At 32.1% G+C, this 17,509-nt stretch overlaps 1 protein-coding gene across 1 annotated transcript; it reads right to left on the reverse strand.

Annotated features, from left to right (window-relative positions):
• Positions 1–2,009, reverse strand: LOC133294551 (uncharacterized). Its single transcript, XM_061493240.1, has one exon. The coding sequence runs from the start codon at positions 1,913–1,915 to the stop codon at positions 581–583; it is 1,335 nt and encodes a 444-aa protein (XP_061349224.1). The 5' UTR covers positions 1,916–2,009; the 3' UTR covers positions 1–580.
• Between the last annotated feature and the right edge of the window lie 15,500 nt (positions 2,010–17,509).

Raw genomic sequence — 17,509 nt, forward strand, 5'->3', positions numbered from 1 at the left:
TATAAATATCATTTAACAACTTAATAAATTACATATAAGTTCAATGACAAAGGCATAATATCTAGCTACGAGTGATTCGCAACGGTGTCTACACCACACAAACATGTGTATGCATGTGAATAGTGATTTTCAAAAATAAAAATTACATGTCTTTGGCATAACATGATAGTGTGAGTTACAACTTACAAGAAGGAAGCTACAAAATATACAACCAATGTCACAATTAAAACAAACCACGTGATGACAGTGAATGTATTGAGATTTTCTTCTCCAATTTCCCTTTCTCCAAACACTCTACACAGTGCCAGAACGTATTTCCGGAGAGTACTCCACAGCTGATGAACATAACCCATCCATCCACCTTAATATTAACACACAAGTATCCACAAAGTATGGAAAATGAAAGAACTGGAAGAACAACTTGAAAGTATTAGATTACTAATGAAGGAAAATCAAGACCCACCCACATGATAAATAAAGCAGTAATAGACAGTAATTAACAACATACTAACGTGTATAAACCAAGTTAAAGCCCCCAAATGGTTATTCCTTTTCCTTTTCTTCTTTGCTGCTTCTGTGTTCAGCCTCTAACAGCAAGCAAGGAAGGCATAGCAGATAAGTTTGGCGTGGCATTCTTATCATTTGCATCTCTAATAATATCCCTCTTATTGTCTTTAGAAGAGGGTTTGCTGCTAAAGGCTCTCATGGGACTAGCAAAAGCCCAACCCCAACTCCTAACCCTGTTATGAGAGAGTGCCACAGCCGTTGATTTCCCATTCATTGCATCATCAGCAGAGGATGAAACCAAGTAAGAGGAAGATGAAGACGATGATGAAGACGAAGTCATCATAAACCCACTAAATAAGCCTCCACACCGAACTCTTTCCTTCATGCAGTGGTGATGGTGGTGGTGATCGCCACGGTTAATGGCTGCACCACTAGCAGCTACCTTTGGCTTACCTTCACGTTGAGACTCGACCCTCCTGAGAGTGCAATCTCCGAAGCCAGTAGAGATTCTCTCAAAGAAATCACCAGAGAAGCTTCTGCTACCACATCCAACAGATCTAGATCTTGAAACCTTGCGCTCAAAAGAAGAAGCAGAGGCAGTGGTGTGGCTATTGGGACTGTTCTCCTCTTCAACAACAATGTCACTCTTTCTTCCCAAAGAAGAACCGGAACAGCACTTGTCCTTAGGCTTTGCAGTAGTCAAAACAGTTGTAGCTGATGCGTTAATTGTTGACATCCTTGGTGTACCATTACTGTCCCTGAAGCTCTTGGAATTCAATTTCTTACCGGAAGCAGATGACTTTGATGAAGAAAGGTAGAGAAAGGACCAAAAACCGTTTCTTTTTCTGGGACTGAAACCATCAACGACCATATCATCATCTGCATCAACCAAGGAACGAGCTCTTCTGGGTGTAGCAGTGGATTTGCTGCGCTTGAGAATGACATCAGAGGTTGCACCTGAAGCAGAAGATGATGAGTTCACAGAGGATTTCTTCTTCTTCTTCTTAGCTAAAAGAAAAGGGAGGCGGGTCCTCCTCGTATAATATTCATGATAATGAGCATCATCACTCCCATTCTTTTTACCCGAAGAGAGGGCAAGAGAAGAAGAAGAAGCAGCAGCAACAACTGAGGTTGCTGTGGTAGTGATGGAAGTAGAGGGGCGTGTGATGGAAGATGTAGCAATGTCGGATCTGAAAGAAGGGGAAGAAGAGGAAGAGGAAGAAGCACGAATAGGGAGAGGGAAAGAAGAGGAAACAAGTTTACCAAGCTTCTCTTGAAGGCAAAAAGCACAGATCCCACCTGGGTTGTTTCTGTAAGGATGGTCACTGCATTGCATTCCATCACCCATGTCATCTTCACCCACACCAACCTTTCCTCCACCTCCTTTGATCCCTTCCATGTGTATCATCCAAATCCTCCTTCTTCTTCTTCTTCTTCTTCCAAATGCTTGATTTTGATGCCAAAGTAACTAGATTTCCTTTGCAATAGATATATTGTACTCTATCCTCCACTACCGCCTTGAATGAAAGGCTTTCGCTAGCTAGCTATGTTTAGCTTTTCACCCAACACACACACACAAGAGAGTGAGGGAGCAAGAGACAAAGAGATGCAGAGAGAGGGATAGATGGGGTTGAAGAAGCAAACAAGTGTGGGGGGAACAAATAGTCAGAGGGTGTAATTGAGTGAAGATGAAAAGGTGGGAAAAATAAAAAAGAAATAAAAGAAGAAGCATTGAAAATAGAGCAGAGAGAGAGAGATGCGTAGGATGGTGGAACAGGGGAGACTCCCCAGGAGCACGTGGAACCCTGACTTGGTAAAGTATTAAAAAAGAGTGAAAGAGACAAGCGAAGCCCTCTATCACTATGTGTCTATGAGTATTATTTCAGACCTATCTATCTATCTTGCAACAGTGAGTGTGACCGAGTGCCAGCCCAAACAGAAGAATCTATGAAACACGGTCCTCGCTCCAGATTTCGCAGACTCATTTTCTTCATTTTTTCCCCCCACCCTTTGTCGTGAGAATTTCCAAGAACAAAACCTTTTCTCTCCGCCCAGAGATTCCTTCTCAGAGTCTCTCTGCATTGCTACACAAAACCTCTTCCTTTTTTATCTCATTATAAAACTTGGACTACACTAGCACCTCAGTTATAGTCATAGACATATAAATATGGGGATTAATTTTGTCATATTTTACATAAATTTTTTTCCTCATTTTATGTTACACTTGCTTACAATACATTACATGAGTGAGATCCATAAAAAAGTAAGAAAAAAAAAATTAAAATAAAATTCACCTTTTAATTGTGAGTATAATATAAAAAATAATTTCATGTAAAATAAAAAAAACTATTTCCCTATAAATATTCAAACTAATAAACGTCCTAAATTAATGCTTTATTATTATAAGGAAAAAGTATTTGGTTTGTTAGATGACAACTTATATCCTTTCATTATCACCGAGAGGTGAGACCTACATCTTTATATTTTTTTGTCCTCTCTCTCCTCCTTTATCTATCTCTTTCTCTCACTTAAAATGACACAACTTTACATCTTTTAACCTCATGGAGAGTTTTTCCTTATTATAATTCCTTTTTATTGCTTGCTTTTCAGTTCTCGAAGTCATCATTCATGCCTCCAATGTATTCACCTTTTATTCTTTTATCATATTATTTTCATTTATATAATTGTTGATTCATAAGATTTTAAAAAAAATATTAAAAACAAACTTGGCAATGTTTTTTTTTTTTTTTGGATACACAAACTTGAAAGTAACGACAATAGAATTACGTAAGAAGTAATAATTCAATAAAACGTTGTATCTGTTGTGAAATAAATTTATGGATGTTTCAGCTCCCAATAGTGTAATCACTTGTATACGTGATTATTATTCATACGCGTATTATACATAAGTGTTGTTTATACATACATGGATATTGTGCAAACTCTTTTCTATAAATAGGAGTTTCCTCCGTAACTCTCAATAATGAAACTGAAGACATTTTCATTCTCTCTGGAATTTTCCTACTTTCTCTTATCCTCTCTCTCTTCCTTTCAATTTTATTACAGTAACAAACTTTTTTATTTTTAGTTGATATGAAGTAACGAAAGTTGAGATAGAAGATCAGTTGGACTGGTAGTGAATGAACTTACAAGTCAATTGACTGCCCACTAATTGTTCAACTGCTTGAAATTTCAACAAAAATCCAAAAGCCAAAGACAAAGGAAAGGACATCATCGTCATAATCATCAAATTAAGGAGTTTTTGCTTTTTTGGTACTGTGTGATGATAATTATGAGAAGATAATGTCTCGACCCTACTTTAAAGTTATGTGCCACAAGAAATTTCGCATTATCAAGCCTGATGAGAAGAATGGGACAATAAGAAATCCATAATTGCATGAAGATCAACTCCACTAATCAATTGTGGACTTCCATATCCCACGACATCCATAATTTTGTTTGCCCTTCTTCACTTTCCTTGCTGATACAACATCTATGCAAATCATGCAAAGTCTCATAACACCATAGATCATAACGTCCATCACACTAATTGAGATGATTAACTTTTTTGTTTTGGACATGTAGCCCCGGGTGGGTGTGGTGATTAGCACCTCATCCGCGTACTGAATTATAAAAACAATTCAGGGAACTTCAATGCGGGCGCATACAGACAAATATGAGAAATTTTATAAAGATTTATTAAGCTAGGTTAGTAAATAATACTCGATCAGTTGTCAGATCAACAGCTACTGATATATATCTACAGGTTGCAATTGGTTTTTTCATTTACATTATAATTTGTGAAATAGTTACTCCAACATATGCACATGGCTAAATGTTTTCTATTTAGTTTTAATCTTCTTGACCTCACACTGGAATTATGTTTAAAAGTGTAAAGAATTATTTTAACTCAAAACTTTAAAGTGTTAGGTGATGATCTTTATATGATTTATATTATTCTCTAACACACGCTCTAATGTAAGAGTTCTTTTAGCTTGAAGGGTGAATATTGTACATCGACCCAATTTTTGGTTTATTTTGTGCTTATTTTAATTCTACTAGAAAATGAAAGTGGTGAGGATCGAACTCGTGATATCGAAATTTTGATATTATATAACTATTTCAACCCAAAATTTTAAGATGTTACTCTTGAATGATGTCCTTTATAATAATTTATATTATTCTCTAAAAAAGAAATAAAGTTCGAATAGCAAATGACATTAACCTTCCGATAAATCCTCTAATAAAATAATTGAGATGCTATATTTTGTCCATCACAAACTCAATATTCCTTTGTATGTAATTAGGGAAGAAAATTATCGATTGGTTTCTAAAAATTTACAGTTTCTAATATCTATACATCAATAAAAAAAAATTGATAGAAAGACAGTTGTTCTACTTGATCGTGCAATGTTCAAAAAGCCATCTTATAAAGTAGGAATATACATTTGCAGCAGCGAAAAAGGTCCACACCAAAAATTTGTAGGGTATGGAGGTTGCATATGCATATTTCATTTCATGGGCACGAGGAGACACGAAAAAGAAGATTGCTAGCTAGCTAATCATACAATTAAACTAGCATTCATCGAAAGTGTATAGATTTGTTACTTTGCTGAGAAAGAAACAAACTCAAGCAAAAAAGTTTCTTATCTCTTATGTAAGGGGAAGGGGAAACAATAATTTTATTTTGAGGTGTTGATGTCGAGCGATTAATATCACTTGTATTGCTAAGCATGGATATGTGTTAAGCTGTGACTTTTATAAAAACTCGTGGCATAACTCAATAGCGCACCTAAAAAAAAATTAATGTCTGCACATTTACAAAAAAAAAATAAAGAATTTAATATAAAAAAAGTAATCAAGAGTCAATTAAACTGTTACAATACAACATTTTGGGTCATCAACAAAAATTACGGGCCTCAATTTAATCTCTTAGGAAAAAAAAAATCTACTCATGATCCCTCAGAATTCAAAAATAGATCCAGATAATCAAAATCATGATCTCTGAAATTTAAAAAGACCCACATTAATCCCTCAAAAAGACTAACATAGGTTTATTTTAAAATTTAAAGGGATCACGAGTCAACTTTTTTTTTAAGAGATTAAATTGGATCCTATAATTTTTGTTGATAACGTAAAATATATATTTTTTTTTAAAAAAAAAATTGTGTGTGCACTTAGTTGCACTAAGTCCGCCACTGGCATAACTATAATGCGTAGAATGACTTTTACAATAAATTAATCATTCTCTTTATTATTACTATATTTTATAGAATGTTTTTTTACAAATAGTTATTTTATAAAAATGACGCATCAAAACAAGAGATAAGTTATTCTACCTATTATTTTTTCTGCCTGCTCTAAAACATCATTAGATCAGAATCTTAAATAAGATTTATCTTTCTCTCTCCTCTTGAGATTCTGATCTAACGGTGTTAGAGGATGTAAGCAACAGGGGCGAAGACAGGGGGAGGCTAGGGTGGGCGGCCGCCCCCCTCCCCCCACCCCAAAAAAATTGAAAACAAAAAATTAATACAGTTGAAGGCCAAACATAGTACTGTTGTTACAGTTAAATGTGCTTCTTTTAAAAGTTCTGGTTTGAGATCTAAGATGAAATTTACCTCTAGTTCACCTAATGTGTATGTGTTATGTGTAACCTTTTCTGCATTTTCTTTTTTATTTTCATATGCTATATTTTGGTTAATAAAAACTTTGACCTTTTTACTACCTTTTTCCTCTCTTTTCATTTGCATGGTTGTATTTTTCTTTATGTAGTGGTTTCATATAAAGTAAATGAGTTTGCTCTAATTTAAAAGATTCATTTTTTTGGGACAACTTGATTGACGTCTTTTATTTTTTTATTTTTAAAATGTAGTTAAAAGCATTGTTTTAGTTAAGACACTCTTTTTTTTTAATTATTTCTTTTTAAACTACTTTTTATATTTGTTGAACCCGACCAATAGTACATTTTTCAGTGTTTCAAATGTTGTTAAATGTTAATATTTTGGTATAAATATATCTAAATGAGTTCCTACGAGGTCAATAGATACAAAAAATAAAAATATTATGTAAAATAAAAAATTAATTTTCGCCCCCCTCCCCTCCCATCCTGGCTCCGCCACTTATAGGCAAAGGTAAACAAAAAAAATGATAAATAGAATAACCTATCCTTAAAAAACAAACACCTAAATAAATTCGTGACCCAACTTGACATGTATCAATAATTTTTCCCATTCTTAACCGTTTGGTATAATTCATTTCATACTGCTTCCTAACGCGAATATTTGGATTATTTTATTTTAGAGAAATAATTACCTTTTTTATAGTTTCCTAAAAGAACTTTAAGAAAATAACAATTATTTCCCCACCGATAATCGAACCTAGCATGCAATTTTTGTTTGGAGACATGAACCAAGCATGCAATCGTAAGACACAAACACTGATACCTTTTTAAGTAATACAAAAATTTAAAATCTCGAAAGTTAGGCTTATAGAAAGCCAGGATTTGCATCAGGAAGTCAAGTGTTCCGAGAAGAACACACAAAAAAGAGTTGTTTATAGTTTTATACTTTTATCTAAGGAGGCGTTTGGTTGAGGAGAAATTTTTTGAATACTAGAGAAATGTAATTGATAGGAAAATAGTTAGAAAGTGAGTTTGGTAAGAAAATTTAAAAAAAGTTGTTTGGTTGATCAAAATATTACTGGAGAAATTAGAGTAAATTATCTTAGTCTATGTTTGGTTAAAAGTAAAATATTGATGGAAAAATTGGTATTAATTACAAAAATAACCTTTGATTCAATTTTTTAATGTTACAGAGCACAATTCCGTGTCTTCAACATATGCAGAAGCAACGTCTCCATATCTTGAACACACTTTTCCTCTTCAATCTTCCTCTACAACTCAATAAGGACCAACAAAGTTTCAAGGGCTGTTGAAGGCAAAAAAGGTGAAGGGGATCAGCTACTCCAACATGAAAAGATCAAGCCCTATACTCGAAAATGGGAGACAAGTATCAAGTGTCATGGACACCATTGATGAATTGAACTTCATCTCAAAGAATGTGAAATTAGGTGATGCTCGTCATTGAAGCATGTCCAACATAATTTTCAATATTATCCTCAGCATTTCTAGTTATGTTCCTTTCTCGGTCACGTGCCCCGCGGGAAGGCTCCTCGACCTCATTACTGAACTCCACATTCAAATCCAAGTTTCCTGCACCCCTCCTCCTGGAACTAGCCAATGCAGCTTTCTTACTAGACTCTGCCTTACCACCACTTGGCACTGCAGACCCACCAGTACCCACATTATCATGAAAATATTTATCATGACACTCAATGATGGAATCAAGGTCTATATATAGATTTCTGCAAACTCTGTCGCCGAAGAGTGATGTGGTCTGCAACCCACAAATTGATATTTCTCACAGATGTTGGAGTTGTTTGAGGGTTACTTTGCTCATTGGTAAGAGGGGTAGTTTTGTCAAAATTTTCATCCACTTGGTTTCATTTAGCAGGTTTTATGGAAATACCATGTTCTAAGTGGTTAAATCGCACAGTGAATATCTTGATTTTTTGCATGTGTTTGTTGATGGCTGGGGAACCAAGTTTTATGGGTATATTTTTGGTTTTCTTCTGCCAAACGAAGACAAGTCATAATACCAAATATGGATGGCTGGGAAAATTCACAGAAAGCTTGAACCAAACGGCCCCTAAATCTCTAACAAGGTGTTTGGTATAAGGGTATCACAAGGATTACCGGTATACCTTCTTTGGTAAACATTGATTCCCATGTTTGGTAGAAGTATCAAAAATCAATTCCTGGGTATCCAAGCTTTACCGGTAAAGCATTTTACAAAGAAAAATTACTGTTAGGATTACCAAAAATTAGGCGGTTTCATGATTACTGAGAGAAGGGAAAGCAATTAACATATTTTTGAGACAATAATACCCCCTAACACACATCAATATATATTACCAGTAATATTTTACTCACAACCAAACATATACTCAGTAAAATTATTAAATATTCCCAGTAATATTTATGTCTACCAAACAACTTTTTTATATCATTCCCAATAAATTGGATTTCTTTGTATATTACTGGATATCATAATTTCCGGACACAAAAAAATTTCTCTTGTACCAAACACAACCTAAGAAACAAGTATACCAATTAAGGTCATCTCAATTGATTAACTTTTTGAATTGAATTCTACTGATAACTTTTTGTATTGAAATAACCTCTCATTCTTTTTTTTAATTTTTTTTCTTATAAGTATAACCACATATATATTTTTCAAAGGTAACCAATTTGTTGATTTGTGTAGAGTATTCAAATGTGAAGAGGGACGAATTCCTACATTGATTAAGAATAAATTAAATAAAGTTTATATAAGAGTAAGGGTCATGAACTTAATATTTTAAAATTTTAGGTTAAGATATCATGTTATGCCTATCTATTGTCATTTGAGTTTTCTACATAACTCATTTACTATGTTCCCACTTTCAAAGTATGTCACAATAAGAGATATAAGAGAGGACGTGTAGTGTTATAGGGGTGTAAATGAGTCAGCCGGCTTAATAAAGACCTACGGCTCGGCCTATTATATATAGTAAAATAGAATAAGCTTAGGCCTTAAAAAAAGCTTATTTAGGTATGTTGGACTTATAAACTTATAGATCGGCTTATATTATATTATTTATTTTAAATAAAATAAATAAATTATTATTTTAATAATTTTGAATAATAAAGTTATATTATTTTTTAATTATTGAATGCCTAATAAGCTTAACGAGGCTAACAGGTCTGGGTTAAGACTTTTATTTTTTAAATATAGGCCAATCGAACTTATAATTTAAGCCTATACAAGGCTACCATATAAGATAATGCTTAAAGTATTTTACACGGGTTTAACATTTTTAAGGCAAAGCCCAGCCCAGCCCAGCTCAGCCTATTTACACCCCTAGTTATGACCTTCCTAATTGACCCCCTCTTATCTATCATAACAAAATGCAATGACTAACATGAGCCATGACCAAGACCAATTATTTGTCTATTAGGATGAGCGTCCAAATGTCTTGAAGGAAGGGAAAAAAAATATAAAATTTAAGTAAGTTATACTATTGTAATCAAACTAAAAAAAAATGTGAGACAAGTAGTTTAATTACATAGGAGTGTTATTCTTACAACCTATAAGTTTTACATTCTTTTACAACCTTTTTTCTCACCGTTAGATTAATTCTTAATTGAATGTTTACAAATTTTTGTTCTCTCTCCTCAATTTTACCATCTCTAACATGAGAGAGGATAGTCTTACTATTAGAAAAATTTACTACCAACCCACTACCTCCATAATCATCATTGGATCAACATTTTCTCTTTCTTCAAAAACTTTTTAGCATTCTCTCTCTTTGATCCAATGGTAATTGTGGAGGTAGTGGGTTGGTAGTTGATATTTTTGGTAGTAAGAATATCCCCCTCCTCTCACATTCCTTCTTCTTTGGGTCTTAGTGAAAGGGGAAGACAGACGATTAATCCTCGTGACTGTGTTCGCTGCTTTGCTCTGCATTTTCGTTATCAATAATTCTTCTCATTCTCAGGATCCTTCTTCTTTAGGTCTCAGCAAAAGAAAAAAAAACAATTGAAAGGGAAAATAAAAACAAAAAAATGATCGAAAGCTAGAACTCGCAACAAACCTGAAAAGAGGGTGAAAAACATAGGTTATCAGCAAAGGCTTCGATTTTAATTTGTCACTGTGAGTTCCATATCACTATTTGTCGCTCTCAATTTTACTTTGTAGTCAGTTTTTTAGTGGTTGAATTTTTAAGATTTAGGTGAATTTTTCTTATTCATTCTTGTTGGATTCAATGAATTTAAAGTGAATGATCTAGTATGCACCTATCTGCATTTCCAATATATCGAATAATTTGTGTATAAACCCTTCCCTATCATGCTTCACTCACCTAATTCATTATATAAGGGGTGATTAATCGACTGTTAGCTTTTATTATGTTTTACAATAAGAAATTATCAATGTTTACAATTATGTGTTGATTTCGTTGTATATTATGGGTATTTAAAGTATAATTTGTGGCTACATGTTCTTGACAGCATTGATTTACCATTCATGCTTAATTGAAGAATTTTGCTACAAAGAAATACAATAGTTCTTAATTAATAATGTTGTAGTTCATCTGTTTACTTTGGTGAAGGTTAATATGGATGCCAATCCATTAAATTATACTGACTTCAGTGAAGATGGTTTGTTGAATGAAATGGAACATAATGAAATGGGAGATGACATACTTGATGAAATAGAAGAAGACATACCTAATAATATTTTGAATGCAATTCCATTATCACCAACAAAGAATAATCAAGTTTTGATTGAGGTTGGAATGACATTTCCTGAACAAAAGATATAGTAGACTTGTATACAACATTTGGTAGGGTGATTTCATAATTCGGGGACGAACACCCAAGAATAACTATGCGATTTTAACATGTGTTAGAGAAGGTTATCCACAATTGAAAAAAATGTGCGACACCAAACCAAGCGGACATCAACATCACGTATAAGGTGTGAAGCTTGTCTCAAGGCTTCTAGAAATAAAAATTCAAGTATGTGAAGAATTACATATTTCCGCAACAACCATAACCATGAGATGGTTACTCCAAAAAGTGTTCCATATTTGAGATCACATAAACAAATGCCCGATGTTGCAAAATGCTTGCTAGAAAAATTCAATGAGGCGTATTTACCTACTCGAAAGGTGGCCACCATCTTCAAAAGTTATGATTTAGGATTTGATAGTTGAGATTGTTATAATCATATGAAAAATATGAGAAGAAATATATATGACGCTGGGGTTGCACAATCTGTCATACTTTATTGTATTAAGCGACAATTATTCAATATAGATTTCATTTATTCTATAAAGTGTGATGATGATGATCGGATGGTAAGTTTTGTTTGGATTAATGCAAGATTCAGATACACCTATGAGCTTTTTGGGGATGTCATCATGTTTGACACAGAATATAGGACTAATAAGTATTCCATGCCATTTGGACCCTTTGTCGGTGTAAATAATCATTTGTAGTCCCTCTTATTCGAATGTGCTTTATTATAGATGAGATTGAGGATACTTTTGTATGGCTTTTTGGGGAATGACTTTGTGCAATAAATGGAAAATATCCGGTTGTCATAATTACTGACAAATTATTGTATTTTATTGTAATGTTTTGTATATCGTCTCAATGTTGACTACTTATTAGTGACTACATATGTACTCGTGTTATTAAACTTTGAGGACTTAGCGATTACTAATTTAGTATCCAAAGTTTTCCCAAACACCAAACACCGATTTTGTTTGTGGCATATCCATGAAAAAGTTCCCAAAAAAGTTGTCTCATCTATACCATGAGCACACGTCATTTAAGAGGCATCCCAATGACTATATTTTGAGCTCCAAGAGCACTCAAGAGTTTGAAGATAGATGGCAAAGTCTTTTTTCTTTAGTATGGTCTTACTGAAAATGAATGGTTAAATTTACTTTATACAATTAGATCTTATTGGGTACCAATTTTTAACTGTTCCACTTTCTTTGCTGGTACGAACACTACTCAATGTAGCAAAAGTATCATTTCATTCTTTGATGATTTTATTACATCTGGCACAACTTTAAGGGAATTTGTGGAGAAATATAGCTAAGCAATAGATGCTCGCTACGAGTTATTCAAAAAAGAAGACTTTGAATTTAGGCTCAAAGAAAGACATTTGACACTTAATATGTCATTGAAGGAACATGAGAGCAGGTAAAATTGAGGAGAGAGAAGAAAAAATTGTAAACCGTCGATTCAGAATTAATCTAACGGTGAGAAAAAAAGGTTGTAAAACATATAGGTTGTAAGAATAACCTCCTCTTAATTATATATAAAAAATGATTGAATCTTGTTCCCGTAATAGTTTATAATGTATATATTGTGATCCATATAAAAGAGTAAATACAATAAAATGAGCAAACAATGTCAAATTGCATCTCATTATTTTTTTCCTCAATTTAAGATATAGGTTAAGTAAAATTATATGGATTAATGTTTCTCATGTTGTAGGAGATAATTTTATTTTTCTACACATATATAAAAGTGTGTGGGGCTCATGTGAGTTTCACATATTTTTATATGTGTAGGAGATAAAATTATCTCCTAAAACATAAAAAAACATTAATCTCAAAATTATAACCTTACAAGTCCAAACAAATACATTACTCTATTTTTTTTTCTTGTTTACTTGTGTGTTTTGCTCAAAGATAATTATGAAATATGAAATGTTTTAGATTTTACCATATTTATTCTTTGTTATCTATTGTTTAAGAAAACTGTACAAGAAAAAAATAAAATAAATGCTTCAGTAATTTTTTAAAGGACAAATTATTTGTGCTTTAAAAAGATGTAAGTTGTGTACTTTTTAATTTTTTTACTTATGTACTCCCGATAGTACACAGTTAACATGAAAAATTGCTTTTTTTTTTCTCTCTTCAGTTATATCAGTTGACATGAAAAGAAAAATAAATAAATTTTAATGTTATAATTATGTACTAACGAGAGTATATAAAGTAAAAAACTAAAAAAAATATAACTTACATCCTTTTAAAAGGATACACACTAAATCCTTTTTTAAAATGACAAATAAAAAGGAACATATTTTATCTAAAAGGACAAGTAGAAAAGCAGATGGAGTAATAGACATTTGCTCATTTTTCATTTCTACTGTACATATACTATTGTTTTTATATCTTGATAATAATATTAATTAATAATTTATATTAATCTCTCGTTCACGTAATAATCTTTTCTTTTTTTCAAAAGAGTATATTATGTTTATGATTATCGGTCAAAATGGCCCCCGGTCGTTGAAGTGATATCCTAAAAGAGGAATCTTCTGGTTAGTGAATGCAACCGTTAGATTACAATATTGAACCAAATAATTATGAAAAAAAATATTCTTACGTTGTTGGAGATGTATTATTTTATATCACAAAAATAAATATATGGAGTTCATCTTTTATAAAAAAAAAAAATTAAAAAAAATTCACATATTTATCTTTATAACTTGAAACAAAATTTCAATAATTATCCAGCAATTTTGTTTTAAAAGTAAAAAGTTAAAATAATTAAAGAATTCATTAATAAAATGAAATGGGTATCATGGAGATCCACGCAGAATCGCCTGTGAAGCCAAGTGGAAATGTGGTTAGATGGGCCATTTTATTCGCTTAACCAAACACATGTTGGACAGTTTGGTTTGGATTCTCTTCCCTTTCTCTTTATTTGATTCTAATGCTGTCTTCCCAAATCCACATTTTATTTGATTGAAAGGTTACTCTCACTCATGTCATGCGTCACCATCCATGTTTTGTTTTGTTTTTGTTTTTTTTCTTCTATTCAATCTTTCAAGTTTCATCTCGCAGTCCCTACCTTTCTCTTATATTCAAGTCCCAGATGCTTAGAAAACAAGGTCACTGTGTCACTTGATCCTATCTTCCTACTTCCTAGCCGTTAATATCAGTACCATCCTTCCAAAATCCAAATAATATTTCATAAATCTCACACAAACATAAAAAATAATAAACCCTCAAATTTTACCATAATCTTTTTATGGCATAAAAAATCGAACACATTTTATTTAAAGTGATTTTATTAGGTATATTTAATTTTTTTTTACTATAACATAGGATATGAGGAAGTTCAAGAAAATCATCATCCAGAGAGAACTTTCAGTCTTCAGAAGCACATGTCTTCCATTAAAAATGTGACACTTTCGTTTAAGGAGAGATCATTAATGATTTTCACATTCATATTCATATTGAGCTTTTATATTGTGATTTTCGTAAGGTATTCTCACTCAACTATCTCGAGTCACTTTGATATCTGAGTTAGCTTAATAGATGGTGTATTATATAGGAAGCAGGATGAGACAATCTCCTATCAAAATTTGAAGTGGAAAATTTTAGACTCTAATCCTAAAATGTCTTTCTAGTGATCAAATATAAGGTTTTTATTTTTTTTATTACTTAGGATATTTATCACCAATCCCGAAATACTTCTCCTAGAAATGACACTAATATAGCTCTAACATGTTAGTTGAGCGGAAAAGTCACACAAAACTTGTCTGGCTTTTTCACCCTTTTGTCCCTTATTAATTAATTAATAACTATTTTGCCCCTGATTCGAAACTATCTATCAATCTGCCCCTCTTTAATCGACTACCTTGCATTTTTAATCGACTAAACGGTTGTTGGGAGATCTAATCGACTAAATCTCTCTACTTAATCGATTAAAATCATACTGACTTATTTTTTTTTTTGTAAAATATGAAGATTTAGTCGACTAAATAGGGAGATTTAGTCGATTAAAAATGCAAAGTAGTCGACTAAAGAGGGGCAGATTGATAAATAGTTTCGAATCAGGGACAAAATGGTTATTAATTAATTAATAAGGGGTAAAAGGGTGAAAAAGCCAAACTTGTCTACCAAAGGTAAAGAAAGGAGGAAGTTTTCATTACTGTATAATGCAAAGAATTAATAAGGTACTTTCAAAGTCAGTATTATATGTTATAACAAAGGGAGAAGTATACTGTTATTCTACATTGATTTTGACATTTGTTGAGTTGAATAAACAAGTGCAAACAAACAGATTAGGGGAACATCATGCCTCACATCGCATGCTTGGAACCACAAAATGTTTTGCGGCATAGCGTAGTACACGTCCAAAACAATCATTGGTCCGTATCAGTTAATTTCATAATTTGTACAATGAAAAAAGTATTACTTATATAGTTTTCAAGAAAGCATTTGTATATAATGAGTAAGCATCCTAAAATATACGGATATTTTTAATTAATTCAAGTAAAACTTAAAAAGTATAGATTAATTTTTTTAAATTATAAAAATATATGCATAACTAATTAAACAATTTGATATGTGTCATTTTTTCAATAGATTGATTTAATATTTAAAATAAAATTTTGTAATTTAAGAAAAGTATATTGTTCAAAGAACTGAAAAAATAAGCTAAATATTAATAAAATGTATTATTAACATTTGACATTAATTTAATTACTGTCTCGAATCATAAAAAAAAAAATCAGTATTTTATCTTTCAGTGATGGGAAATTTATAATTCTAAATTAAAAATAATAATAACTAAGCATTAAAACTTATAAAAACATAAAACTTCGTGACTTTTTTATATTTTAACTTGTCAGCCCTAACCGAACTTATCCAGTCTTGATCGAATTTGTTAGATTCATGTAGACTAAAGAGTTTTTTTTTTTTTTTTTTTTGGTATAGGACTAAAAAAGTTTTTAAAAATCAAATCCTTTCTTTTTGTTTTACCTTAACTCCTAATCAAACGGAATCATACATACTCCTATGTAAAACGCCTAAGATTGCTTCTACTCGCATTTTTTTTTTTCTATACTCTTGGCATATTCAATATTTTTAAATTTAATTTATACTAATATTATATATACAAATATTATATATATATATATATATATATATATATTCACATCGATAGATGATCAAATTTAAATTATGTAATAATTTAATAATGTACAATTGTATTATGATCGGTGTTTTAAAATTCCACCCCGCCTCCCGGGTTGACCCGGGTCAACCCTGACCCCTCTCCTCTGAGGGTTGGGGTCACAAGTTGAACCTTATATGCATATCGACCCCTCCGACCTCCAAAATTCGGCCGGGTTTCAATGACTCCCGGGTCAGAGGGGTCAAAGGGGGTCACTGCATTTTTTTTAAAAAAAAAAATTCCATAAAACAACATCGTTTTATTAAAAAAATAAAATAAAAATGCTTGTAAACCTAAATCTAATCATTATCTTCTCTCCCAGCGACCTAGACGTCTTCAATCTTCACCTCGCTGCTGTGAATCTTCTAGAAAAAGTAAGAATTTTACCCATTCAAATGAAATCCTTACAGTCGTCGATGGAAAACAAAAACTCTTTCTTACTTCCTTTAAATTTTTCTTTGTTAGGGACCTTCTCAAAAGAGGCAGAACCGGGTGAGCGTAGTGACCCCATTAGAATATGAGTTTTGTACTTTAATTAGGTTGTGTAATATTGACTTGTGGTTGTAATTAGTTAATTATGTTAAGTATATTTTGAATCTTTGATGATGAGCGATTTATTTTTAATATTTTCATATAAGATATATATATTTATATTTTTTAATATATAAAACCGGGTCAGCGTAGTGACCTTGTGACCCTCCGGTTGAACTCGTGACCCCTGACCTTGCCCGAGTCGATGGCCGGGCCGAGTTTTTAAACACTGATTATGATAATAAAAAATTACAATGACCAATAAATCAGAATTACATTCTTAAAAAATAGTCACACAAAAAACACTTCGCAAAGAAAAAAAAATTTATGATGAAAGCGCAACTTGGCGATGGGTTATTAAATTGACTGTCTGAAAATTAAGTGTAGCCACGCTAAAAGCGCGAATATAGGGACCAGTTGTACCTTTGGGAAACCAATGAACCACATTAAAAGTTTACCAATAAATGCAACAAAGAGAAACATGCATTTCATTTAGATATGTTTCTTGGCATTGGCAACTTAACCCGCACAAGTGCACAACTCAATCACAATCACTGCTCGCGGGGAATATTTCAGTCCAAGATATCCTTTGGTTATTTTCTTTAGTTTATTTATACCTAATATAAATAGGGCTTGATATATTTATCACCAAATTTTTTTATTATTTTTATAATCAATTTAATCACCGTTGATTTTCATCAATCTAATAGTTATAATTTATTGAAAATTAATAATTAATTAATAAATGCGACATAATAATTTTCGATAAATTATAACCATTAGATTAACGAAAATCAACAGTGATTAAGTTGGTTATAAGATGATAATTTTTTTTAATAATAAGTATATCCTTCCCCAATATAAATTTGTAAATAAATT

Source organism: Gastrolobium bilobum, unplaced genomic scaffold (assembly GCF_033153095.1).
Source record: "Gastrolobium bilobum isolate Gb01-03AN ecotype WA unplaced genomic scaffold, APGP_CSIRO_Gbil_v1 utg5188, whole genome shotgun sequence".
NCBI lineage: Eukaryota > Viridiplantae > Streptophyta > Magnoliopsida > Fabales > Fabaceae > Gastrolobium > Gastrolobium bilobum.

What these genes read in the sequence shown, in the direction of transcription:
- LOC133294551 (XM_061493240.1), bottom strand. Translation starts at nt 1,915, where the DNA reads ATGATACACATGGAAGGGATCAAAGGAGGTGGAGGAAAGGTTGGTGTG.